Source organism: Carassius gibelio, chromosome B10 (assembly GCF_023724105.1).
Source record: "Carassius gibelio isolate Cgi1373 ecotype wild population from Czech Republic chromosome B10, carGib1.2-hapl.c, whole genome shotgun sequence".
NCBI classification, from domain to species: domain Eukaryota; kingdom Metazoa; phylum Chordata; class Actinopteri; order Cypriniformes; family Cyprinidae; genus Carassius; species Carassius gibelio.
In genome coordinates, this window is record NC_068405.1 from 5,453,491 (window position 1) to 5,480,694 (window position 27,204).

At 38.4% G+C, this 27,204-nt stretch overlaps 2 protein-coding genes across 10 annotated transcripts; one reads left to right on the top strand and one right to left on the bottom strand.

Moving 5' to 3' along the window:
* Positions 1–70: 70 nt before the first annotated feature.
* Positions 71–5,157, bottom strand: zgc:113274 (uncharacterized protein LOC552925 homolog). 8 transcript variants are annotated; one of them, XM_052567208.1, is made up of 6 exons: positions 4,208–5,045; positions 3,619–3,654; positions 2,390–2,605; positions 870–1,280; positions 723–793; positions 71–592 (listed from the first exon to the last, which is right to left on the bottom strand). In XM_052567208.1, exons 3-6 carry the CDS (start codon positions 2,412–2,414, stop codon positions 452–454), a joined length of 648 nt encoding a protein of 215 aa, XP_052423168.1. In that variant the 5' UTR covers positions 2,415–2,605; positions 3,619–3,654; positions 4,208–5,045; the 3' UTR covers positions 71–451. The 8 variants fall into 8 exon arrangements, 7 of the variants coding, with proteins under 7 accessions (XP_052423168.1, XP_052423167.1, XP_052423169.1 ...); XM_052567207.1 differs by lacking the exons at positions 3,619–3,654; positions 4,208–5,045 and adding an exon at positions 5,052–5,157; XM_052567209.1 differs by lacking the exon at positions 3,619–3,654 and having other exon boundaries at positions 4,809–5,045.
* LOC127966306 (protein transport protein Sec31A-like) lies at positions 5,153–25,305 on the top strand. 2 transcript variants are annotated; one of them, XM_052567204.1, is made up of 27 exons: positions 5,153–5,303; positions 5,919–5,998; positions 6,107–6,230; positions 6,799–6,997; positions 7,079–7,174; positions 8,570–8,710; positions 9,818–9,960; positions 10,044–10,143; positions 10,225–10,386; positions 10,471–10,623; positions 10,713–10,943; positions 11,019–11,093; positions 11,173–11,217; positions 13,265–13,442; positions 13,567–13,745; positions 13,929–14,055; positions 15,354–15,499; positions 15,620–15,793; positions 16,884–17,024; positions 18,321–18,402; positions 19,660–19,860; positions 20,944–20,979; positions 21,505–21,563; positions 21,636–21,851; positions 21,949–22,059; positions 23,324–23,395; positions 24,226–25,305. In XM_052567204.1, the coding sequence occupies exons 2-27, from the start codon at positions 5,920–5,922 to the stop codon at positions 24,403–24,405; spliced, it is 3,450 nt and encodes a 1,149-aa protein (XP_052423164.1). In that variant the 5' UTR covers positions 5,153–5,303; position 5,919; the 3' UTR covers positions 24,406–25,305. The 2 variants fall into 2 exon arrangements, with proteins under 2 accessions (XP_052423164.1, XP_052423165.1); XM_052567205.1 differs by lacking the exon at positions 20,944–20,979.
* Positions 25,306–27,204: the final 1,899 nt, after the last annotated feature.

Sequence of the window (27,204 nt, forward strand, 5' to 3'; positions counted from 1 at the left end):
GCCATTAAGGAGTGAAAAGTGTATATTTATGTGAACAAAATAAAAATTGTGATAAAAGAGGTCTGAATACTTTCTGAAAGCACCATATTTAATATGTCTGAACACAATTTTATGTACAGTATAACTTTTGAAAGTTTTATCCCCCTTAGATATTAAACAGAGAATTGTTTAGGGGTCGAAGGTTACTTCATGACCTTGGCATTGCAAGTACCATGCTCTATGAGTTAAGCTACAGGAATATACAAATAAATAAATACATAAATTTAAACTGAAACATTAACTTAAGAAAAAAAAAAACAGGAGTGTGAATGATTTCTATAAGTACCAGCATGAAAAGAATTCGATTAATAATGTGTGACCACATTTAAATCATTATACAGTACTTCTTTTGTGAAAGATATTCCTAAACGAACAGGAAACAGGATTAAGCATCAGAATGATTTGTGCTTCATCATGTCAGAAACAAGTCAGTCTCTAACAGGTCTCGCTCTCGGTCCTCCTCTGACGTCTGACGACCAGGGACAGGAACGTCGCGCTCCTCTTTGATTCCTGTCTTGATTTCGTCCTGGTCGATGACACTGAAACTGATGATCTAGAAAATGCAGAAAGGTAGATGTGTCAGCTGTGAATCCTCCAGTGCATCTCTATTACAGCCGCTTCTTATTGCTGATGAGGGTCAATAGTTACTGATTCAGTCAGAAACTCTTCAGGGGCTCTGTCACCTGTCCCGTAGCTTCAGTTATGTGGCCGTAGAGATTGTGGCGTGTTATGAAACTACTGAGCCAGTCTCGACCTACAGGAATGGAAAGAATCAAGGTAGAGACTCTATCAGCTGAATTATTCAATGAAAGTGTCTCAACAAAACCTACCTGCTAACCTCTGCTCTCCCCAGTTGTTGGGGACGGGGATGTTGTTCTTCTGCGCGAACTCAAAAGCGATTTCTCTGCACTTCTTTGGCGTGAGGCCGTGCACGTCTTCGCTCAGCACGCGGATGTGTTCAGCAAGCTCCTCCTCTAACTCCTCAGACAAGATCCTCCTGGCTTCAGCCGTTCCTCTGTAGCCCACCGTCTTCTCTCTCTTTTCTTCTGCCTTCTTCATGTAGCGCTGCAGGGTGGACCTGCCGATCTTTCTCTCTTTTGCTACTGTTCTGATAGATTTCCCTCGCTTCACTTCAACGAAGGCTTTCTCCAGCTCCTCATAGGTCACTGATCCCCAGTCTGTTTTACGAATATAGTTCCGTGGCATGATCGCTTTCCTGTGGTGATTGACAACAGGACAAGCTGTGAAGAACCACACACACACACACACACACACACACACACACACACACACGTGACCCTGGACCACAAACCAGTCATAAGTGTCCATTTTTATACATTAAATTAATAAATAATCTGAATAAATAATCTTTGCATTGATGTGTGGTTTGTGAGGACAGGACAATATTTGGAACTATTTGAAAATCTGGAATCTGAGGGAGCCAAAAACAAACAAAAAAAAAAACCTTCTTTAAAGTCGTCCAAATGAAGTTCTTAGCAATGCATATTACTGTCCAAAAATTAAGTTTTGATATATTTATGTTAGGCCACTAACAAAATATCTTCATGGAACATGATCTTTACTTAATATCCGAATGATTTTTGGCGTAAAAGAAAAATTTATCATTTTGACCCATACAGTGTATTGTTGTCTATTGCTAGTGGTTTTGTGGTCCAGGGTCACATATATATGTGTATCTTTTGAAATTAAATAATACTTTTATTCAGCAAGGATGCATTAAATTGCTTAAAATTTAAAATGAAGAAATGGTTATTTCTACAAAAGATTTCAAATATATACCGTACTGTTCTTTTGAATTTCTTATCACCGTTTTCACAAAAACATTAAGCAACTATTTTTTTTTTCAACATTGATAATAATCAGAAATGTTTCTTGAGCAGCATATCAGAATGATTTCTGAAGACGGACTGAAGGAGTAATGATGCTGAAAATACAGCTTTGATCACAGAATGAATAAAAATGTTACAATATATTAACAAATATAATAATAATTGTAATAATATTTCACAATATTGCTTTTTTACTGTATGTTTCATCCAATAAATGCAGCCTTGGTGAACATAAGAGTCTTATGCATCAAAATAGAATGCATATATCTATATTACATTTCTATATCTTAATAAAAAATGCATCTATTTTGCAATTTTTTTTATATTTAATACATGTTATTGCATGAATTAAAATACTTTAGTCATATATTCATTTTAAGTCATTAAAACCTTTTTTTTTTTTACATTTTTTCAAACTATGGACTTTTGGAGTGCACTGTATGTTTTTAGAGCTGTAAAAATGTATTTTTCAAGTCAAAGAAATATTAAAACAATCTCACCACTTTTCTCTTGCGTTCCTCTCATTTACAGACAGCTGGATGAGCTGTGCACTTCCTCCAGATAGTGTGCTCGCTCACATGACAAATCAATGCTCAGATGCACAGGTGTCGGATCTTACCCCCGGCTCATCTTCCCCCAACTCAACCTCTACTCTCTGTTTATCACCAGAGAATAAGCTGATGCAGTCTGGCCGTTTCTGCTCCAGGATTTGTCCTCTGAAAGAAGAAATGGTTTTGTTTTAGTCTCTGAAGGTATAATAAGTCATATGTACTTGAGAAGAAATCTGAAAATCGTGAAAACCGATCATGAGTGTCTTCAAATACAACACATCCTCTTTTGATATAGAAAGCTGTACAGCAGTAAACTAACATCATCTTTTTTGAGTTAATTAATTTTTAAACATGAGCTTTAGATGAGAGGGCTTCTGAATATTGTCAAAAAAATGAGACTCCAATCCATCAATTCACTTTTTATTATGGGTGAACTATTCCTTCAAATACACATCAAAAGCTAAACATCCTTGAAAGATATGTATTATTATTATTATTATTATTATTACTCTTTATTTCAGACTCATGGTCCATATGAAAAGAAGAAAGAATTAAGAGGAAAATACACACAGAGAATTTAAAAGACATACAAGCTTGCATTCCAATGCTTCCGCAAGCTGGAAAAATACCTTGTATCACTTAATGTAACATCATTTAAGACCATTATGATACCATTTTTTGAATCATTCAGCCGACATATGAAATTATACATACACTTCCTTAAGACAGCATGCAAAGTAGGTACATTATTAGATACAAACAATTGGCTTGCACTTGTCCACCTTGGATGTTTAAGCAAAATTCTTAGCGCATCATTAAATGCGACCTGGAGTTTTTGCATTTTAGCTTTAGCATACCTACACCATAAGTGAGCTGTATAAAAAGATGTACAGAATGCCCTAAATAGAGCTATTTTAACAGCATCAGTACACATATAAAATTTACGAGCCAGCATATTAGCTTGCCCATATAACCTACAGCACTGGCGCTGCACATCATCTTCATCATTTAAATCATTTCTAATGATGTGACCCAAGTATTTCACTTTATTTACCACATTCAATACTTGGTCATCTATATAAAAAGAAGGAAAATTTTGCTTAAGGTCCTCTTTGGTTTTAACAATCATAATCACACTCTTTTTAACATTAAATTTAATATCATGCTGCACACCATACCTTGAACATACTCGAAGCAGCTTTTGTAATCCTGCGCTACAAGGAGACATAATAACCAGATCATCAGCATACATCAAATGGTTAATGAGACTATCACCTATTAAACATCCAGTCTTACAATTATTCAACTCCACAGAAAGACCATCCATGTACAGGTTAAAAAGAAGAGGTGACAATATCCCCCCTTGCCGAACCCCATTCGTCATAAAAAACGGTTCCGATACGTTCTTACCCCATTGAACTTTTAAGGTTTGATGTACATACCAAAAATATAATATTCTTATAAAGTATGGGGGAACCCCTCTTTCTTGCAATTTTAAAAATAACTTAGTATGATTTATTCGATCAAACGCCTTAGATGCATCTAAAAAGCACAAAAAAACAGTTGAATTATGTAGATTATACTTACTAACTACTTCCTTTAATGAATATATGCATAAATCAGTGCCATGCTTACTTTTAAAACCAAACTGATTATCCGTGGTTGTTAGATACTCTTTAAGCCTATCCATAAGGATTCGCTCAAATACTTTAGAAATTACACTTGCCAGTGCAATTGGCCTATAGTTTTCTGTACCAGTTATTTTACCTGTTTTATCTTTAATTACCGGTACCAGTAAAACTGACACCATGGAATCAGGTAACACACCATGGACTAAAAATCCTGTAAAGCATAAAGCAAGTAACACTGAGATCCTTGGACTAGCATGCTTCAAATGTTCAGAAGTTATGCGATCTGGACCACAAGCTTTATTCTCAGCCAGTTTCTCAATTGCGTACTTGACCTCATCAATTGTAATTATCATACCTTCATCATTCGCCACATGACCAACTTTAAATTCCTTCCTCTCAACACAATTAAAAATATCTCCATAATATTTTCTCCATAAATTAACAATATTCCCCGCCCCAACAACCCCATCAATACTAGTTGGAAGTGGTATTTTACTATTATTGATAGTCTTGACTTCTTTCCAAAATTCATATACATTATTATGCTGAAAGTTCTTGGCCATTGAGTTTGCCCTTATCGACATCTCGTTCCTTTTTATATACCGTACAGCATATTTAAATTTAGCATTTGCCAGCTTCTTTTACAAACAAATGTTGTTTATGCTAGTTTGTATTCGGTCACTTCTGCATAGCGCTACAACAACAACAACCAAATAAATAAATAAATATGTCCAGACATGTACTGTAATGAGTATCGTTCATATATCCGCAGTAAATAATGAAGATGCTAATCACTCAGTAACATTTAATAGCACCGCTGCTAACTGTGAGGAAATACGAACTGCGTCCACAGTCAATATGATTTCATGCCATAATAATTACGTGCGCAAATATTGTTTGAAATCGCTAACTCGACACTAACTGAGATTTGACAAGTACGAACACACACAGGTGCCACAAAAACCAAAACACACACTTACATGACAACCCAGGGCTCTTCCGCCGGAATCAGTCGCCTGAGGGGGAGGGAGGGAGTCGCTACCGGAAGTCGTCACGCCGGTGGGCGGGGCTTGCTGTGCCACGTTGATGGACAGCAGTGGAGACGTGGAGCTCAGTCCATCTGCAGGAGAAGCCCACACAAACCTGCGGATCTCAAGACAGTTATCTATTCAATTCACTCCGACGCTCGCGTTTGTGCGTGGATGAGTCCGTGTGTGTGACCGCGAGAGAAGGTAAACATTTAAAACTAACATTAGCCTCTGTGTCGCTGCACTATGATCTGTTTAGATGCACGTTACGTGTCCAGAGTTCACCTCTCAGTCACTAAAACACGTCCGCTGTCACCTCTCATGCACAACACTGCTCTGTTATGAACTTCTCATTTAAGTTATCCTAAACATTCATTGTCCAGTATCTTGCTAACTGTATAGCTGTAGGTATTATGTCTTAAATTATTTAGCAGCAGGATGTTATTTATTGTTTCCAGCTGCTGTTACAATATTGTTACGATAACCTCTGGTATTATTATTGTCATAATAATATTGGTAACACTTAATTTTAAGGTGTCCTTGTTACAGTGCAGTTATACACTTAAGTGCTGAGTGATATTAATTAACTATATGTACTTGGTTATGGTTAGGATTTGGCTTATGAATACTTGCTTGTAATTATGCATAATGTTTTGTTATTATAATTGTTATTACAGTTGGTAGAGCTTTCCATTGAGGTATACAGTCTACTAAACAGAACATTGTTTCGACTTACAGAAACAGTTTGCACATTGACTGTCAATGTGACATTAACTGAATAATCATAGCATGGTCAATGCATGTCATTTTTAATCATAGGATGAAGCTTAAAGAAATTAACCGAACGGCGATCCAGGCCTGGAGTCCAGCGCCGCAGCACCCCATCTATCTGGCCGCAGGTAACTGCTATCAGCACTGGACTCGGCTGACATGAGCAGTCTCTGGTGCACTAGCTGTGATGTGTTAAACATACCCTGACGGAGGTGTGTTTGGTGTGGTGTGTTCAGGTACGTCGGCCCAGCAGCTCGATGCCTCCTTCAGCACCAGTGCCTCTCTGGAGATCTTTGAACTGGATCTGGCTGATCCCTCTTTAGCCATGAAGTCATGCGGCTCCTTCTCCTCTCCACACAGGTGCTGACAAGCTCTCATTATCTGCCTGTGCTTTACACTTCTGTCATCTGAACGACCACCAGTGTCACCACTGAAAACCGTTCAATTCAATTCCCAAAACAGTGTAGTATGTCTTTCATAGTGCCTTTTGATAAGAGACGGTCCTCATTCGCTTTCATTGCATGTGAAATGTTTCGTTTTTTCATGGAAGCAATAAAGTCACAAATGAGAATGGGTTAGTGATGATTGAATTAGGTTTTTGTTGTGTGAGCTGTTCTTATAAAACAGTGCAGAAATCAGGAACTGCAAAATGAAAACAGAAAAAAAGGCGGGTGGTAATGTATCTTCATTTTGGTGGCTTGATCCTTCAAGTTCTGAGGACAGAAATTAAACAGAATTAATTTGGATAATATGCTAAACCAATCACGGCACACGTTTTCTTTAGCTTTTTGTTACAATAGCAAGTGCATATAATTCCTAAATAATAAAATAAATCCTTTAATGTTGCAATTTCTATTAATAAAGCCAGTTTTGCTTACTTGGGGGTTAATTTAGTCCCCCAGGAGTGACCTTTCTGTTCTGTCTCTAGATACCACAAACTAGTGTGGGGTCCACATGGCATTGAAGACCAGAGTTTGCCCTCAGGTGTCCTCATCGCTGGAGGAGAGAACGGCAACATCATCCTGTACGACGCCTCCAGGATCATCGCTGGAGACAGTGAAGTCATCATTTCCCAGAGCGAGAAACACACGGGAGCAGTCAGAGCTCTCGACGTCAACTCGTCTCAGGTGATCACCCACACCAGGAGTTATTACTTCTCCGTGTCAGCTTCGTGCATCAGTACGTGACTCTCTTTTCCTCTTCTTCAGACAAACCTTGTGGCCTCTGGGGGAAATGAGTCTGAAATCTACATTTGGGATTTGAACAACTTCAGCTCCCCGATGACGCCAGGACCCAAAACACAGGTGCAGATCTCAAGAAGGAGCTCTAGTCTGGTTCTCGATCTCTGTGGTTTGTGAATGTCATTAGTAGAATGTAATTATATGTTATTATTAGTTGTAGTTTGAGCGGCGTCTCTCAAGCGGGACACAAGATGAATTAAAATAATTTAAAAAAAGCTGAAACTTCATTAAAAATCAAGATATTTCATATTTAAATTCACACCTCTGAACTACTTAAAAATATTTATAAGATAAATCCTTATCCAGTAAATCACGAACGACTGTAAAAGTCACTTAAATTCATTGGTTAAAGGTGCTTTAGAATGGAAAGCTGTATTTACCTTTGTATAGTTGAATAATAAGAGCTTTGTTTGTTATTTTTTACATGGAAATGACATACCGTGAGCCTCAAACACCATTGTTTCCTCCTTATGTAAATCTCATGCATGCAAAAGACGACTGAAAAAGAAACGAATCCCAGCATAGCACTGACTGTGATGTTACAGTCAGGATCATTAATGTTTACGCATCCAAGATTTGCATAACTTACACCAGCCCATGTTCTAGCAAGACAATCATCGACGCAGTGTTGCCAGATATTGCTATTATTAAAACAAACAAAAACAATAAATGAATTAAAATAAACTTAAATTATTTCAAATCTTTTGAAATTGAGATAAAGAAATCGTTGACCCTAAACTGCAACATATTTCTTTCTCAAAAAAAGTTGAATATATATTTTTAAAGGAATATAAAATATATAAAATATTTATTTTTAAAGGAAAACATTTCAGGACTTTTCTCCTTATAGTGGACTTCAATGGTGGCCAACGATTTGAACATCAAAATGCAGTTTCCGTATATAAGATATGTAATGATTCCTGGCTTTACGTATGCATATACCCAGTCTGTTCTGTTCCCGCGCTGCATTTAGGAGCGCTGCATTCTGATTGGATCGGATAGCATACTGCGGGAGGTCGGGGCCACGGAAAATCATGCTATAAAGTGATTTAGAAATCGTGCACGCTCAAATTGTGATTTTATGACGATCTTGATTAATCGCACAGCCCTATTCTGAAGCTTACTTTATTTTCAATTATAATTAATTTAGTTACTCATTTTAATCAGTGGACACTAGTTTATGTAAATTAAAGAGCAAAGAAAAAAGTTTGGGAGACAAAATATTACAGCAGTCGTCCCACGGCAATCTTGTTAGTTTAAATGGGGGACTTTGAACATTGTTGTGGACGATGGAGATGGGTTGAGAGCAGCTTTACTGTAAAGCAATCAGATTTTACCGGGTGGATGGAAAAACTGCCCCAAAAATCCCGTAGACTTGAAAAAGGAGCTGATATATTTAGGGATTGACTTGAGACCGTAAACAACCTCGTCTAATGCTGACTCTGTTGTTGCTCTCAGCCCCTGGAGGACATCAGCTGTGTTGCGTGGAACAAGCAGGTGCAGCACATCCTGGCCTCGGCCAGTCCCAGCGGGAAAGCTTCAGTCTGGGATCTGAGGAAGAACGACCTGATCATCAAAGTCAGCGACCACAGCAACCGGGTTTGTGCACTTATTCCTTTTAGCCTTGATTTGACTAATCATTTGCTAATAATAACTTTAATGAGTTGGTGTATTTAACTGCGGGGAAGTCGTGGCCTAATGGTTAGAGGGTTGGACTCCCAATCGAAGGGTTGTGGGTTCTAGTCTCGGGCCGGATGGAATTGTAGGTGGGGGGAGTGCATGAACAGCTCTCTCTCCACCTTCAATACCACGACTTAGGTGAACCTTGAGCAAGGCATCGAACCCCCAACTGCTCCCCGGGCGCCGCAGCATAAATGGCTGCCCACTGCTCCAGGTGTGTGCTCACAGTGTGTGTGTGTTCACTGCTCTGTGTGTGTGCATTTCGGATGGGTTAAATGCAGAGCACAAATTCTGAGTATGGGTCACCATATTTGGCTGAATGTCACTTCACATCTATTTGATCGCAATCTTTAATGACATAGTATCATGTTAGTACTAGGGCTGTTGATTTAATGTGTAAAATCATTTAATTAGTTATGAAAAATAATGCATCAAAAATGAATAATGCATGTAATGCCTCTGTGCAGGTTATCTTACAAAAATCTTCATACAATTGATTGGTGGCACAGTATTGTCTGATTTAACTCAGTTTCAACTATAAAGCCACAGAAGAGCTGTTATGCAATTCCGAGCAGCACACAACGCTGATTAATTTCTGAACGGATCAGCATTTTGACTGAATCGGTTGGATCCATAATTCAGTGTCCCATTCATACAGAGAGCCCTTTACTTCATCCCTGAATGAATCAGATGTTTGAACGAATCGAGTGAATGAATGACTCAATGATTTACTCAAGACTTTACCGCCACCTACTGGCACGTTTTGTAATGCCTTTGATTGATTGATTGATGCTTTTCTCATTTAGCACAATAACAGGTCATTTCTCAGCCAAATTTAACGTGTGATTAATTTACAATTAATTTAACCTAATCGCCATTGTGTAATTAAGTAGATTAAAACTTGTATTTGCTTGACACTCCTAGTTATTACTATAGCACTGCTAAGATATGCCTGTGTCTTGTAGTATTTAGTAGTTATTGCTGTCTGATGCATGTGATTATATTGGTGTTTGTGTTGTGGTTCAGATGCATTGCTCTGGTCTGGCCTGGAACCCGGAGGTGGCCACTCAGCTGGTTCTGGCGTCTGAAGACGACCGCATGCCCGTCATCCAGATGTGGGACCTGCGCTTTGCCACCTCTCCTCTCAAAGTGCTGGAGAGCCACACGAGGTAGATCTAATCATCAGCAGATACTCTTACCCTTCTGGAGTCTTGTCCCGTGTCCTCATCGGTGTCTGTGTGTGTGCTTTCAGAGGTGTCCTGGCCATCGCCTGGAGTGAAGCAGATCCAGAGCTGCTCCTGAGCTGTGGGAAAGATAACCGGATCCTGTGCTGGAACCCCAACACGGCTGAGGTGAGAGATCAGTCGTATGATGAACACTTGAGGTGCCACCAAACGTTTATGAGGTGTAACCCGTGATGGCTTTTCAATCAGGTCCTGTATGAGCTGCCTACCAGTACTCAGTGGTGTTTTGACATCCAGTGGTGTCCCAGAAACCCAGCTGTGCTGTCTGCTGCTGCCTTTGATGGCCACATCAGCATCTACTCCATCATGGGAGGAAGCAATGACAACGCCAGTTCTTTACAGGCTGAACAGGTACAGGCGAACTCTCAATACAAGCCAGCTTTCTCACGAGCTTGATCTGCTCACAGCTGCTCCTGGTGTTATTTGGCTCAACAGTTAAGTAGTTCATTTGGAAATATGGATCCCTTTGGTACGGGGAAGACGCTGCCGCCTTTACAGCTGCCTCAGACCGCCCCGTCCCAGAGCACCGTCACACCTCTCAAGAAACCCCCCAAATGGATCCGCAGGCCAGTTGGAGCGTCTTTCGCTGTAAGCGACCACAGATTTGGCATTGTACAATTTAGAAACCCTATGATGGTGTGCTTGTTCTTAACCAGCTTTTGTATTTCCGTGAGCAGTTTGGTGGAAAACTGGTCACTCTGGACAACATCAAGCCATCGGCCCAACAGCCCCAGCAGACTGCCGCCCATGTGGTTCATATCAGTCAGGTTGTGACCGAGACCGATTTCCTTGATCGATCGAACCGGCTTCAGGAGACGCTCACTGCAGGACATTTCCTTGAGTACTGCCAAACCAAGATTGAAGCTGCTCGGAGTGAATTTGAGAAGACCGTCTGGTCGTTTCTGAAGGTGGGACACTCGAATGCTTTATAAGCTGTTGTGCTTGTATTACCGAAGTTGTGACCAATAGATTTATGTGCTCAGGTGAACTTTGAAGAAGATGCACGAGGGAAATATCTGGAGCTTTTGGGATACAAGAAGGAAGAGCTCGCTTTAAAGGTATTTCTGTGCGTCCACAGTGTTTGTATGGTGTTTAGCTGCTTCTGCGTCTTGATTTAATTCTGCTTGTGGTTTTCAGATTGCATCAGCATTAGAACAGAACGGATCTGCTGAGGACGATGTGGTAAGTGTACCGGTCAGTGTGTTTGAGCTAACGGCTAATCCTTTCTATTTTGAGCCTTTTTGAGAACCAAGCAAAAAGATGCTGGTGCTTTAATCAGGGTTCATACAAGGTGCTTAACATTTTTTTAAATCTCATTTTACTCAACTGTCAAAATAATCAGTAGATTTCTTGATTACCAAAATAATAATTACAGCGCTAGATTAGTTCAAATATTTCAAAATACAACTGCATTGTTTTGATTTGTGTGATAAAAAGACAAATCTTAAAAATAGTATTAAAATATTGTCTCATTCTAGTGAACCAAGTATCTGTATTTTGTCTCATCTGGTGGGCTAAGTGTATTGTCACACACCCTAGAGAGGATAAGGGGTTATAAAGCTCATAAGTTCCCAAGTGAAGGATACAGCTTTCATTCTTCAGGATAATCATATTCATTTCAAATGTTAAAGTTGTCTCAGTCGTTGCATGCTGTTGTGCTGCACTACATTTGTGCCGTTTAGTTTTAATAGTTTATTAGAATTTCAAAGATAATATCAATATTGTTTGATAAGTGAGATCTCTGAGTTTAGTCCTTAAAAACCAAAAAAGCTGTGCTTGAAAAATCCTTGAAAGTTGTTGAATGTCATTTAGCAGTTTCTGTACGAACCCTGTTTAATTCATTACACAAAACAAGACCGCAACATGTGCTTTCCTCTAAGCTAGGGGAAGTGAAAGTGAATGCTGTTTTTTTTTTTAGGAGTAGATACTTGCATAAATAAAACGTTCACAGCAGCTCAATTATTTTTCTAATTGACATGCCAAACAAAGTGTTAATTTTTTTATTTATTTTTTTACTAACAATTACCTCAAAGTCAACCCTTGAACTCTTTAACTGAAATCTTTTAGTGCATGATTGGTGAATTTCTTGCAAATGCATTTATTTATTTATTCTAAAACGCTCATTGGAAAAGCCTAGTAAATTGTGAACAACATATTGTGACAGTCAGAACTGTTAATGTTTAGCCCACCCATGCCATTTTAAATGCTCTCTAAGAATTACATAAACTTAATTCAGTCATGACAACTTTCGGGATTAAATTATCAAATCTTTATTAATGTAAATAGTATGTGCATAGGTTTGGCCTTGGTGGACTAGATCTGCTACACTGATGCTGCAGAACAAGTAGACTAGCTTCTACTAAATGCTCAGATCTTTAAATGAAAAGGAAACATGCTGCTGCCCGGAACAGATCTAGACAGGTGGAGCTGGGGAGGTGGAGGGACAACATGAGGACATGCAGAGTACAGACGAAGCATTCATTGAATATGTCCTGGTTATATAGGTAAACCGTAATGAGTATGTGAATCTGATTGGCTGGAAACATTGAAATGAATGAACCAGTTAGAAACGCCAGTAGAGTTTCATGACGTGTAATATAGGAAATACTTAATCTGAATGGTGTTCACTCATGAGATGAAGATGGTACTCATATTTTTCTTTAAAAAGTGTAATGTGACCTTTTAGAAGTAAATAAATCCTCTTCCATGATTCTCAGAGATAGAGATTTGCTTACAGTTGTACAAGACATGAACATCATGCATTTTAACAATGTAAAAACACCAGTAAAGGGGCTTTTTAGTGGCGCTTCTGACAAATTATGGATACAAATGAGAACATTTGATAATTATAAAAAAAATTAATGAAGTAAAATGACGGAGGCCTATTTGAAATGTATATTTTGTGTTCTGGGTTGGGATGCATATGCAATTTTTTAATTAATATTATATGCATTATACGGATAGCTATTAAAAAATGTAGTAAAAGTAAAAACTACACATACATAAAAATACCATTGAAGCAATCTAGTCTGATCTTAATCAAAGTAATTTGTTACTGTGATTATTGATGTACTTAGTGTTTGTAACTAGGATTGAGCTTTGAACGTTTCGTTTTTAGTGTTTGTGTTTTTTGCTTTAGAGATGACATTCAAATTTTTTGTGGTTGCAATTAACCAGGAAGAGGAAGCAATGCTCATGTTTTTCACTGTCATATATTTTTCTTATCAAGGTTGTGAAGAAAAGCAGTGTAGAGGAAGAAGAAGAAGAGCCGCCTGCCGCTGAGACATCAGACCTAGACCAGATTCCTTTTGAAGAAGAAGAAGAAGAAGAAGAAGCAGCTGAGGAGACGTCCATCACAGACATTACTCCAGCTCCTTCAGACACCGTTCACCCCGAAGCCAGCCAGGGCAAGTGTCCTTTACAGCGTTCAACCTGCACTGAGAGAACCAGCGTTAACGGAGCACATCGAATCAGGGGTCAGGTTCTTCTAAAGGAAGTGACTTCTTACCAATGTCTTGTGTTTTCTTTCAGACGCTGATGGGCTGATCACCCAGGCGCTGCTGACCGGAGATTACGAAGCTGCGGTGGACCTCTGTCTGCACCAGAACCGGATGGCTGACGGCATCATCCTGGCCATCGCTGGAGGTCCTGAGCTCCTGGCAAAGACTCAGAAGAAATACTTCAGCAAAACCCAAAGCAAAATCTCGAAGGTGAGGTCATGCAGCAGCACAGTAGACGTGCTCCTAATGTGTTGCTGTTAGTTTAGACCCGACTGAGAACCAAACCCGTCTCCTTTTATTTCAGAGTCATAGATAGGAGTAGTTGAATTGTGTGGATTGCATGTCTTGGCGTTTGCTGTAGCAGCTCTGATGTCAGATCTGCGTGTGTTTTAGCTCATTAGCGCTGTGGTGATGAAGGACTGGTTGGATGTTTTGGAGACGTGTGAGCTGCAGAGCTGGAAGGAGGCTCTGGCTGCAGTAATGACTTACGCCGAGCCGGACGAGTTCTCCTCGCTCTGTGGTGAGTCCAGTCTATACACATCTCAAAACTGAAGATGCTTTCAGTAATACGATCTGTCTGATGGCCGGGGGACAGTGTTAAAGAGAAGTGAACATCAGAAATCAGATATTATATTCAAATAACTTCTTTTGTCTTTTTAGTAAACAGTGGCCTTTAAATAAATACATTCTGTTATAATTAATGTTCTTATGTGTCGCATCTTTGTCCACACAAAAGCATGCTCTGTGTAAATGGCACCTAGTGATTAGGGATGTGCAAAAAATCGAATGTGATTTTCCTGCGCATCTCATCAGTAAAGACGCTCCTGTGATTAGAAGTATATCTCCAGCACGTGCATTCAGATCAGGGTTGCCAGGTTTAACAACAAATCCTGCCCAGTTGCTTCTCAAAACCAGTCCAGAACTAGCCCAATCACGGTTCCAGGAGGTTCCCCAAAGAATTGCTTCCCGTGGTTAAAATATACGTTTTTTTTTTTTGGCAGGGTTGTCTTGATAAAATGTGCATTTTAGTGGCTAAATATCACGTTATTGGTATTGGGGTTGCTTCGAACCGCGGACATGAAAAACAACCGCAGACTTGGCAACACCGGTTCAGGTTCAGTTACTACACAGAGCCGTAGTCTACCGACAACTAACACAAAATCGCTTTCAAAATCGACAAAGAATCGCCACCGATTTTAACATCGATTTTGTGTAGATTGTCAGTGAATTACGGCTCGGTGTAGTAAATGCCAACCAGTGTTGCCAAATATGCAGTTGTTTTTCATGTCCGCGGGTCGAAGCGACAATACCAATAACGTGATATTTAGCCCCTAAAATGCTAATTTTATCAAGGAAACCCTGCTAAAAAACACATTTTAAGCAATTTTTTGGGGAACCTCCTGGAAGCGCAATTAGTTCTGGACTAGTTTTGAGAAGCAACTGGGCAGGATTTGTTTTGAAAACCTGGCAACCCTGATCTGAACGCACGTGCTGGAGATATACTTCTAATTACAGGAGCGTCTTTACTGATGAGATGCACATGAAAATTGCATTTGATTTTTTGCACAGCCCTACTAGCGATATATTCTCGTCGTGCATCGTGTGCTGACATATTTTCGGATCGTGCTTTTCTCTTTACTGTATGATTGGCATATTGTCAAAGTTCACAATTTTAAAGTAATATTTCTATTCAAAATCCCGATTGCTCGATTTCTAAAAAATAACATCGTGGCAAAACATGAAATTTGAAATGATGGATAGGATCTGAACATGGGCCGGCCCTGGCATGAGTGTGTGTGTGTGTGTGTGTGTCCTCAGGTGTGCTGGGCTCCAGGCTGGAGGCTGCTGAGGACGCGGCGCTGCAGGCTCAGGCCTGTCTCTGCTACATCTGCGCAGGCAGCGTAGAGCCGCTGGTGGCCCACTGGGTCAGAGCTCAGGACTCCTGCGGCCCGCTGGCACTGCAGGTGAGGCTCACACACCCCTCACCCAACTCCATGTGCTCCAGCAACACCTGGTTTTATTGCTAGTGTGAGTGAACAGCGTATGAGCAGTGGAGGTTGCTGTAACTGTGTTGGTGTTTGTAGGAGCTGGTTGAGAAGGTGGTGGTCCTGCAGAGAGCTGTGCTGAGAGCTCAGGGGGGTGTTTCTCCTGATATGGGTGCACTGCTGGCAGAGAAGATGAATCAGTACGCCAGTCTGCTGGCATCACAGGGCAGCTTACAGACCGCCATGTCCTACCTACCCACCAACACTCAACAGGTCAGAAGTGTGCCTTAACTTGGTAGATGCTCACACAAGAGAAAGTTTACTATTGCTTTTGCAAAAATAATGTGTTGAATTATTTCCTATAGAGCTCTATATTAAATCCTAATAGTGGCGAGCACTAAAAACAGGTTTAAACATGGTGTAAAATGAGCCGACTGCACTTTTGGTGTAAACACTAATGTCTCCCGATGCATCCTGCAAAACAAATCAATGTGTGTCTTTTGTAAAATGCAGTAATTGCTCTAAAGCAAGGATTTCAGCCTTTGCTGGTTTGGGTCAGAGTTGTGATTTGTTAATTAAAACTACAGCTAAAATGATTAGAAAAATAGTTTTTTGTTCATTTAAATAAGCTGAAATATAAAAATAATGTTTATGAAGTGTTGCCTTGATAACTGATTGAAATAAAGTAAGTTAAAGTACTAAAATTACTAAAGCTTAAACTGAAGAAGAAATAAAATCAAAGCTATATAGCTAAAAAAAAAAAAAAAAATTTAAATACAATTTATTTAAAAATAAAAGCTCATTTAAAATATTAATAAATACTAGAGTAGCATATCAATATTATAAAAATAACTGCGTTGACTAAATATTCAAAATCTATTACAAATATTTTATTAACAATTATAAAACTAAGCAATCTTAGTTGATGTGAATGCACTTTTGTGGGGTTTATTAAGTTTAGTACATTCTGGGATGTTTGTCCTACAAGTTATGACAGATTTGTCAATATTTTGGGCCTGTGTGTTTACAATTTTACATTTAATAATGTGAAACAATGCACCTAATGTGTACATGTTTTGAAATTGTACTTGATAAACTGTGATAGATATTAGTTTTGTGAAGGATTGCCACAAGTAAGATGCCTTTTAGGTTTATGATCAATCTACATAAATGACATTTTGAGTCTGGATATTATATAACCCCCTTAAAACCACCCCCAATCCCAACCACTAAACCAGTGCCTAACCTGACCCCCATCCCGCCTCAATATCAGCAGAAGTGTTTTCCAGTGCAATGTGAACACAGTAACTACACTGTACTTGTGTGATGTTGTTTGATGCAGATGCTGTGTGTTTGTGTGTAGGTGGCTGTGCATCATCTGCGTGATCGTCTGAGCAGAGCTCTGGGTCATCCTCAGCCGTCTGAAGTGATGCAGACGTACACAGCACCTGCACCTCCACAGGTCCCCGTGCAGCCCGCCGCACACACACCGTATCATCCTCAGGTACACACACACGCTCACACTCCAGCCTCTAAACCGCTCCGTTTCTTTGCTCTACGAGAGCTGAAGAGTAATGCATCTCCAAGAGTAGTTCACTCCACTGACTTCCATTGTGAGTTCAACTCCAGACACATTTGTGTTTGCTTTTCTCAACCGAGAAACAAGATTCATTCCCGAAACTTCAGCATCATTACTCCAGTCTTCAGAAATCATGCTCAAAATCATAACTCTTCATATATATATAAGCTGCACAACAGTTTCAGCACTGATAATATATCATAATATTTTCATGATTTCTGAAGATCATGTGACACTGAAGACTGGATAATGATGCTGAAGATACAGCTGCACATCACAGGAATAAATTACACTCTAACGCATATTAAAATAGAAAACTGTTATTATAAATTGCAATAATATAGCACAGTATTTATTCTTTGCCTGTATTTTTAATCTAATAAATCATGTTTTTTAAATCTATTTTAAATCATGCTGTCGATGCTTTAGAGTTGGAGTTGTTTCCAAACCACGTAACTTTATACGTAACATTTATAAGCACTATAGAAATAAATCTTTCCTTTTCTGAAAGCTTTAAAAGTTTAAAGGTTTGTTATGGACTGAGGGGAAAACAAATATAAATATTGGCATTATATCAAGCTAAATGAAATGTAATATACAAATAAACTTGAGCTAATTTGCACGTTAGTTTGTGTGTCCTTGACGTTAATATTATCATCATAGAAATCACACGATAGAAATCAGCTTATATTGTGTAAAATACTCTGCCAGCGGTTGTCCATCACTCTCTGCTTTCTGCAAACAGTCTCTCCTGCTCCTATAGTATGATTTCACTCCTGTGTTTATGTATTAAATACATTTTTAATATCGCCGATTATAATCGAATCTCATTAGCAGATGGGCAGCTCCTCGAGTGTTTCTTCCCCCAAGCCAGGACAACAGTTTTACAATCCTTCACACTTATTTACATGATTATAGTCAGACTTCTGACATGTTATCAGAAGCAGTATGTCTTTAATTAATAACAGAAGGCACTAGTTGTTTGGGTTCTTCATGCATGTGCTGTAGGTGATGAGTGATGTTTTCTGATTCACAGATATGAATAACATTTTAAAATCTATTCTCATTGAAACCCGCTGTTTTGCATTGAAGAGTATTTAGCGATATGACTGTGGTTTTAATCAGATGAATGCAGGCTTGGTGAGCAGAGGAGCCGAGTGATGTGTGTGATCAGGTGTAGTGTAGTGTTTGAACAGGTTTGGGTCTCTCGTCTGTCCTCAGGGGGAGTCCTGCGCCCCAGGCTTCGCTCTTCAGTCTCCTGTGAGTGCGTCTGCTCCCTTCATGATCTCCCAGCAGTACCAGAGTAAGTGTACGCTCACACAAATCACCTCCCCACCGAACCGTAGACGACGGCTGGTTTCCTCACTACACCTTAAAAAGCTTTCAGCTGTCAGTTTAGCCAAGTCGTTTTAGGCCAGTTCACTTAACGATGACCTGACATTGGCTGTGTCCAAAACCACCTGATGTCTGAGCAGGTACTTCTCTCTATTGAGTGATTACTTTGCACTAAGTTAAAAAGTACAATCTGTATCGTATGTATGTTATTGGGACGTACTATATTGACCCTGGAGCACAAAAGCAGTCTGAAATCTCTGGGGTATATTTGTAGCAATAGACAACAATACATTGTATGGGTCAAAATTATACATTTTTCTTTTATGCAAAAATTCATTTGGATATTAAGTAAAGATTATGTTCCATGAAGAGATTTAGTACATTTCCTACTGTAAATATATCAACACTTAGTTTTTGATTAGTAATATGCATTGCTAACAACTTAATTTGAACAACTTTAAAGATTTAGATTTTTTTTTTGCTCCATCAGATTCCAGGTTTACAAATAGTTGTATCTCGGCCAAATATTGTCTGATCCTAATAAACCATACATCAATGAAAAACATATTTATTCAGCTTTCAGATGATGTCTAAATAAAAAAATATAGACCCTTATGACTGGATTTGTGGTCCATGGTCACACATCTGCCATGTTTTCAATGTCATGTAACCAACCGGCATCAGTTGCATCATTTCAAGTTTTCATTTTTTTTTTATAGTTTGTTTTACTTAAAAGATGCAATTAGAGGTGTATTTTGACTTGCTCAGTAAGCATCTTGGCTGGATACACAAGGAAATCCACTAAAAACAGCTGATAATAAACCACAGAAGCTAGAAGTGCACAGGCACGGACACTCACTAAAAATCTGCTTCCCCTTACAAAAATTAACTATCATTTTATTACAGTAAATGATTCTTGGCTTGTATAACCACAATTTCCAAGATTAAACGATGGTTAGTGTAGCAAAACCATGCTTCATTTGTGGTTACCATAGTTAACTGTTGTAGACAGGGTTTTATTGTAATAAAACGATTCTTAATTGTGGTGCAGGAATGACAGAGTTCACTAACAAGTGTAAACTTAAGCGATGCATGGTGTTTTGTACGGATGCTGGCTGCTGTAAAATCTTTGCATGACCGTTTTGCTCAGTATGTACTCTGATGTATGTTGACTAGAGCTGTTTATTAATGTTTGCATGCTGTCTCCTCTCCTCATGATCTTCAGACTATCCTCAGCAGTTCACGCCAGCCGCCGGGACTCTTCAGTACTCTCCCTCCTCCTCCTCCTCTGTCTATCCTCCACCGTTCATGCCCCCTGCCTCCTCTCAGCCGTTCTCTCCTCCTCCTCTCTCTTCTGGCGTGTCTTTCCAGCACGGTGGGCCGGGGTCGCCCACGGCTTATCCTCCTCCGGTCTCCAGAGCTCCAGGTACTCAGACCGCCCCCGCTCTGATCCCAGACTCCCAGAGAACAGGTCTGAGACATCCGATCATCAGCTGCTTCACACACACTGTAGTCAGAGCTCTTTCTGCTCCGCAAACTAAAAACTGTAAAAACTGCAGTTTAGTGGAATGTTATTACAATTGAACACATCAGTTTTCTCTGTGAATATATTGTGAAGTGTCATTTATTTCTGTGATGCAGCGCTGTATTTTCAGCATCTTTCCTCCAGTCTTCAGTGTCACATGATCTTCAGAAATCATGAAAATATGATGATTTACTGCTCTGTTGCTGTGCACTTAATAATAGTTTTAATATGAATGTTAAAAACATCTATTGGAAATAGAGACATAATATTCCAATGAATTCTGTCACATTTGATTAGTTATTTGCATCTATACACACACACACACACACACACACACACACACACACACACACACATCATGTGACACTGAAGACTGGAGGAATGATGCTAAAAATACAGCTTTGATCACAGAAATAAATTATATTTTAATATGCATTCACATAGAAAACAGTTAATATAAATTGTAATGATATTTCACTATATTATAGTTTTTTGGATCAAATAAATATAGCCTTGGTGAGTTAAAAACCCAAATATTTCTCATATATATATATATATATATATATATATAATTTTTTTTTTTTTTTTTTTTTTTTTTTCTCTCTCTCTCTCTCTCTCTCTCTCTCTCTCTATATATATATATATATATATATATATATAGATAGATAGATAGATATAGATAGATATAGATATAGATAGATATAGATATATTTATAGATATAGATATAGATAGATATATAGACAGTAGTTGTTGTTAATTATAGCTTTAACACACTTAAATCTGATTTTTGAACTAATAAAGGGTGATTTAAAGTGGTGTATACTCGAGTTGTACACTCACAGTTAAAAATCATTACCAGTGGTGTACTGGTGCTGTTTATTACATGTTTATTACACGTGTTACATAGGTTTATTTGAATTTAAATCTAAAATCGTTTAATTGTGATGGACATGTGATGCGTCAGCTACTTTATGTATTCACAGGAGGATTAAATCCAGACTCGGCCTGGTCTTTGGAAGGTGAATTTATAAAGAGAGTTATCACAGTCTAGCATGGAGGACCGTGATTGGCCGTCTTGGGTTAACATTAATATATAATCGCAAGATTCACTAGAGTTGTTCCACAGTGATTGTTTTTCTCAAGTAATTCTAAACTGAATGAATCACTCATTTACGATCATGATATTATTATAGATAATGATACAAGCACATAAGCAGTCATTTAGCTCTGTATTTGCACGGTAAGTTTGGTAAACATCACTGTGGCTGTAATAACTCGTGCCTTAAACTTAAAATGGTGTATTTTGTTAGTTGTCCAATATGATTGATTGTTTTCTTGTGATCGGTGGTGCATGCAGAACAAATCATTAACTGTTTGAGTCCTGCAATAGTTGTGATTTAAAAAGCTGCTTCCAATCAGCATGATATAAAATTCATTAACAGCTCTATGTTCTCCATTCTGAGAGTTAAACTAGCTCCAGGTTGGACCATGCATTGGCACCAGTTGAAATCCCAAATGAAATGACCCCTCCTGTTCCTCTGCAGGACCTCAGAACGGCTGGAACGATCCTCCCGCAGTCAACAGGGCTCCCAAAAAGAAGAAGGTGAGTTTGAAGATTGTCTGCTTGCTCATGGATTGGACTTTCAGAAAAACATCTAGTGCTTTTGGTCTCTAGATGCCAGAAACCTTCACTCCACCAGCCCCCATCACAGCACCCATCATGACCCCTCTAGGAGACCCCCAGGCCCCTCAACAGGGTCCCGATCAGCTGGGCCCAGCCACCTTCAGCCCCATCCAGCAGCAGCCACTGGGACCCCCGGGCAGAAACCCCAGCATGCCTCAGGGCAACATGGAGGGTGCGCCTGGAGCGCCAATTGGAGATGTCATAAAGGTATTCGTTTATGTACAATAAACCTATAATACTAACCTGGAAGCGATCGTACACTTGGTGTTTTACACATATTATACTCTATTCTCATCCACTTCAGTCCATCCCGACTGAGAAGATCACTAAGAAGCCAATCCCTGAAGAGCACTTGGTTCTGAAGACCACTTTTGAGGGACTGATCCAGAAATGCTTGGCTGCTGCTTCAGACCCGGTTTGTTTACAATGAAGTTACACTATTAAAACAATCGCTTCAAAGCTACAAAAAGTAAAATCAGATGTGCAGGTCCGAAATCATTATTGGGTACTGGAAGCAGATAACATTGACTTAATTATTTATGAATATAACTATTTATGATATGAATTAATCACAGGCTTCAGAAGTGCGAATGAGTTAAGGATTCACATAAGCCTGGTTCTCATGTGAGTGTGACCCATCAAATATAACTATAAAATAAAAATGAATAATAGTGATAATATTATTGCACTATATATATATATATATATATATATATATATATATATATATATATATATATATATATATATATATAATACACACACACACACACCCCAAAAAGTGTTTTAAATATCAGATATACATCTTTTTTTATTGATTTTTATTTTATTAATTTGTAGTGTCCTTGCTGAATAGAAATATTCATTGTTTTCAAAAAGCAAAAAATAAAAGTCTTAGCGATGTCAAGTTTGTGAACAGTATATTGGTTCTCATGTATTTCTCATGCTGTTTTTGTATGGTTTATCCCTAGTTTTCTTTTCAATAGTCACTACTGAATATGCTGTTAAGTTCATGCAATTTATTTCATTGCAATCTGCATGACAAATAAATTCAGACTCACTAGCTCTTGATTCGATTGTGATCTGAAATCTATAGCGATTCATTCGGATCTATATCCACTGCAGTACTTGTCAAAAACAGTTGATACATTACTATAATAAAGGTTCAAATTAACAACTATTTATTTTAAGATCTAATAATCAACTTCTTAATGATATTTGTTCTCCAGTTCATTGTTGAAGTATAAAAATGTAATTATTGACTTATTTTCATGACAAAATGATTTAAGCATGCATTAATTATGATATCAGGTTATGTTTAAAAAAATGTTTAATGTAGTACATCTATTTAGCAAAATGTGTTTCTTGAGTTATATTTTATTAAACTAACATATAAGCTATGAACATTGAATGGTTTTCCTGAGGTAAATATAACGATGTGTGATGTTGTTTACATATATCTCATATAGCTATTTGCTAAACATGCGTATCCTCTGTGATTCATTTTACCAAAAATCTTATTCAAAATCCCTCTGAAAGGCATCTTGACCAACATACAAGTTATTACCCGTAGTAAATATTACTACTACTACCAAAGAATGTTTGTTTGCATGTTCTTCTGTCTGTATCCTGTTTCAAATGTCCCAGCATTCCAAGTAAACAAGTTTTCATCCTAACAGCAAACCAAGAGGAAGCTGGATGATGCTCATAAGAGGCTGGAGTATCTCTATGACAAGCTGAGAGAGCAAACAGTGAGTGTTTTTTACTGTGAATCAACCTGCAATCTAGTGGTTAAATCACAAGTAGGGCTGTGCGATGTGACAGTTTTTGATCCTTGACGTTAAAAATGTCATGGATGTTAAAAAGCATTGCATTAGCAGCGCAACAGGTCATGGGTTCAATTCCCAGGGAACACATACTGGTAAAAAATGAATGCACTTTAAGTTGCTTTGGATAAAAGCGTCTGCTAAATGCATAAATGTAAATGTAGAACACATCAAATCAGTTACTGTTCTGGCGCTTCAGTCTGAAAATACTGTACAACACCACATGCATTCAGATAAGTGTTAATTCAGCTGTAGAGTTACTCTCACAGGACACTGCACTTATTCACCGTCACCAAAGTACATCATTTGCATGTGCTTTAAAGCTTTGCCGGTTAAACGCTTCATTCGCGTGCTGTTCTGACATGTGCTTTTCTAATAATCCTGTCACACAGCACCTGATTACTGAACTAATTTATCTTTTGCACTAATGATGTCAAAACACACATGGTTTACATATAGACTCAGTTGGTTATGTCTAAAATAAAGTAAAGAAAGTGAAAGTAAAGAGAAAAACAGACCATGCTTGTATATTAGATGCATGCAGCTCTTAAAGGGACAGTACTGAACATGCTGCCAGCTGTCATTAAAGGGACAGTACACCCTATAATTTAATTTCTGTCATCATTAACAAACAACAAAGTTCTGATGATCTCTATGCCATATCACCCAGCCCTAACCACAAGCTTTAAAATACTGCTTTTAAATATAATTGTCATGCAGTGTTTTGAATGCGACACACACTCTCTCGTCTCCAGCTGTCTCCAGCTATCCTCAGTGGTCTGCACAGTATGGTCCGCAGCATCGAGTGCCGCTGCTACAGCGACGGACTCAACATCCACACACACATCGTGAGCAGCAGCAACTTCAGCGAGACGTCTGCCTTCATGCCCATCCTGAAGGTGGTGCTGACACAGGCCAACAAACTGGCTGTGTGATGTCCACCGTCTGGAGCACACAAACCAACAAGTATTCTCAACCCCTCAAGCCATCTTTCCAGGACCAGTTGTGCATATACTTAACCGATCTGGTTTACAGCGTTCTTTTATCAGTTTGTTCTTTGTATTTTGTCACATGTGTTTTCATGTTGCTGCTATTATTACATGGCAGAGCAGAGTGCAATAGGGCTTTCCCCTTTTATGTCTCCAGTTTTAAGGGTAAATTAGCTTCATAAAATGAAATGCCAGTTTTATGCTTTAGTGACGAATAGCAGCAGCATGCTAATCGTTTCCAGTGCATCATTCTTGATTTATGCTATTCACTTGGCATTATTAGTTAGATTTTTAAGACGTTTACGATTATCGCAGCCTCTCTGCATTTCAATGTATTTTCTGGGAATCTTCTTCGATTCACGTTATGACATCATTTCTGCAGATGAAGTTCGGATGTGGCATCAGCGTAACATGATAAATGAATTTGCAATGAATTTTTATTTAAACAACGTATTTGATTTAGTATTTGGCATTCATACAATTAGAAATTTACGATTAAATCTTGATTTGTGTTTGTTTCATAATAATGCTGCCTGTCTTTATAGTACATCACTACATGATTTAAACATCTGTTCAGATCTTACTTCTGAAACAAAGAGGCAAAAGAAACCGGATCTGATGTGCGTGGAAAAAAAAGGTCTGCCTTTATTTTTATTTTTTTCTTTAATCACAGTCTCTGTTAATAAGTCCGTTTTGAGCAATTTTGCATAAGGCTGCACAAAAGTCTGGAGGCTTGCTCTAAAACGTTGGTTTTTTTTATGCACTCTGTGTACTGTCTCAGTAATTGAGATTGTACTGTAAATCTGATGACTGTTTTGCAGTTTTAATAAAAACAAATTGAGACCACTGGTTTGTTTATTTTAAGATACTTTTTTTTTATTTGTTAAATTCATATACTACTCATTTCTCAAACTGGACACTGCATAGACTTCGGTTTTTGTATAAAGCTAATTATAAAACTATAATCTAACCCTAAGAGAAAACTTTCTGCACCCTTTGAATGAATGAACGAAAACTATTGCATTTATTTCCTGAGGGCGTCCCTGGATGTTCTCAGATCAGTTCACTTCTGGGTACAAATCTGCCCCCAATCTATGGTTAGATGGGTGTACAGACACAACTCTACAGTTTATCTGTTATTCAGAGTTATAAACAGTGCATACAGTCCCACACAAACGCTAATACAGTTAGAATACGGTTTAATCTTAATACAGTGAAAACCGTCGTACAGACTACATCAAAATAGCTATGACTCTTATTACTGACATTAATGTACAGTTGACGATCAATGATTTTGTATGTTTTCAACGCATGAAACTAGATATATGATCATTAGATCACATAAACACTGTTATAACATAATAGAACCTTTAATTAAACACTCTTAGATACAATTATTAAAGAATAAATGGTCACATCTTATGTTTTAATGAAAACAAAACGCGATCAGTAAAGTGCGTGTTAATTCATTCTTGAATCTAATCAACTTATTTACACGCCAATATTAACCTTTTTTACCTGTAAACCCTTAAATCGGCACGAAATAATAACAAAGCATTCTTCACCAAACAGACAGCGTGTTATCATATCCTAAATAACAGTTTTATTTCTGCGCCTCGTAAAACTACAGTAAAGGACCAGCGCTACGAGTTTTGCGGCGCATAAGCCCCGCCCACATCCCACAACGGACCAATCGCGTAGCAGCTCAGAAACGACTCTCCAGAAGCCGTGGAACGGTTATTCGATTGTGACGTCACAATTACATGCTCGTGTTGAGGCTCCTTTGCTCAATCTTTGCTAAATCAAAGTTGCTCATTTTGGTGTTTCTAACTGGATTGTATTGCAGTATACGATAGACATTCAAAATGTTGTTCACTTTACTTGGAGTAATTGCTTTAGTTCAGAGAGAAAGGAGAAAAGTCAACAGCATCGACTCATGTCAAGATGAGAAAGATGTTCCTCCTGTGCGGAGTCCTGATGGTAAATCATATGTCCATGTTATGACAACATGTCACTGCTTTTGTGTGTTCCATGTTTTCTGGACACACTCAAGAATTTAGAGACCCAGCTTCAGTTCAGTTTTATAAAGTCTGTAACTTAATAGAAATTACAGCTTAAGTTAACAAACAGTTGAATACAACTAACAATGCATCATTTATCTATTCACACAATATTTATTTATTGACATGGTAACCTAGAAGTTTACCAAGCAACATCTGGTGACCTTGCTTACATTCACAAAATAAAAAGTTGTAACTTAATGTTGCACACTTTTAACAGTTTAACATGATACTTCCACTTAAACACACAATGCTCAAGCTGATTGAAAACAAACTATTTAAAGGGTTAGTTCATCGAAAAATGAAAATTATCTCATTAATGACTCGTTCCAAACCTGTAAGACCTCCGTTTATCTTCGGTTCTTTTTGCGCTCGACGTAATGGCGTCATTGGCGATGATTGCCCTGAATTGTTTAAAATAATTCAGTATGATTTGGTGAACTGGTTCAAAAAGATCCGGTTACATCGAGTGATTCGTTCACGAACCGGATATCACAAACTGCTTTGATTTGAACTCTCTCTCACACAGACACGGAAGAGAAGACAATGATGAATAAAATCTTAGTTTTTGCTATTTTTGGACCAAAATGTATTTTCGATGCTGTCCCTCTGATGTCACATGGACTACTTTGATGATGTTTTTCTTACCTTTCTGGACATGGACAGTATAGCGTACCAGTGGTGG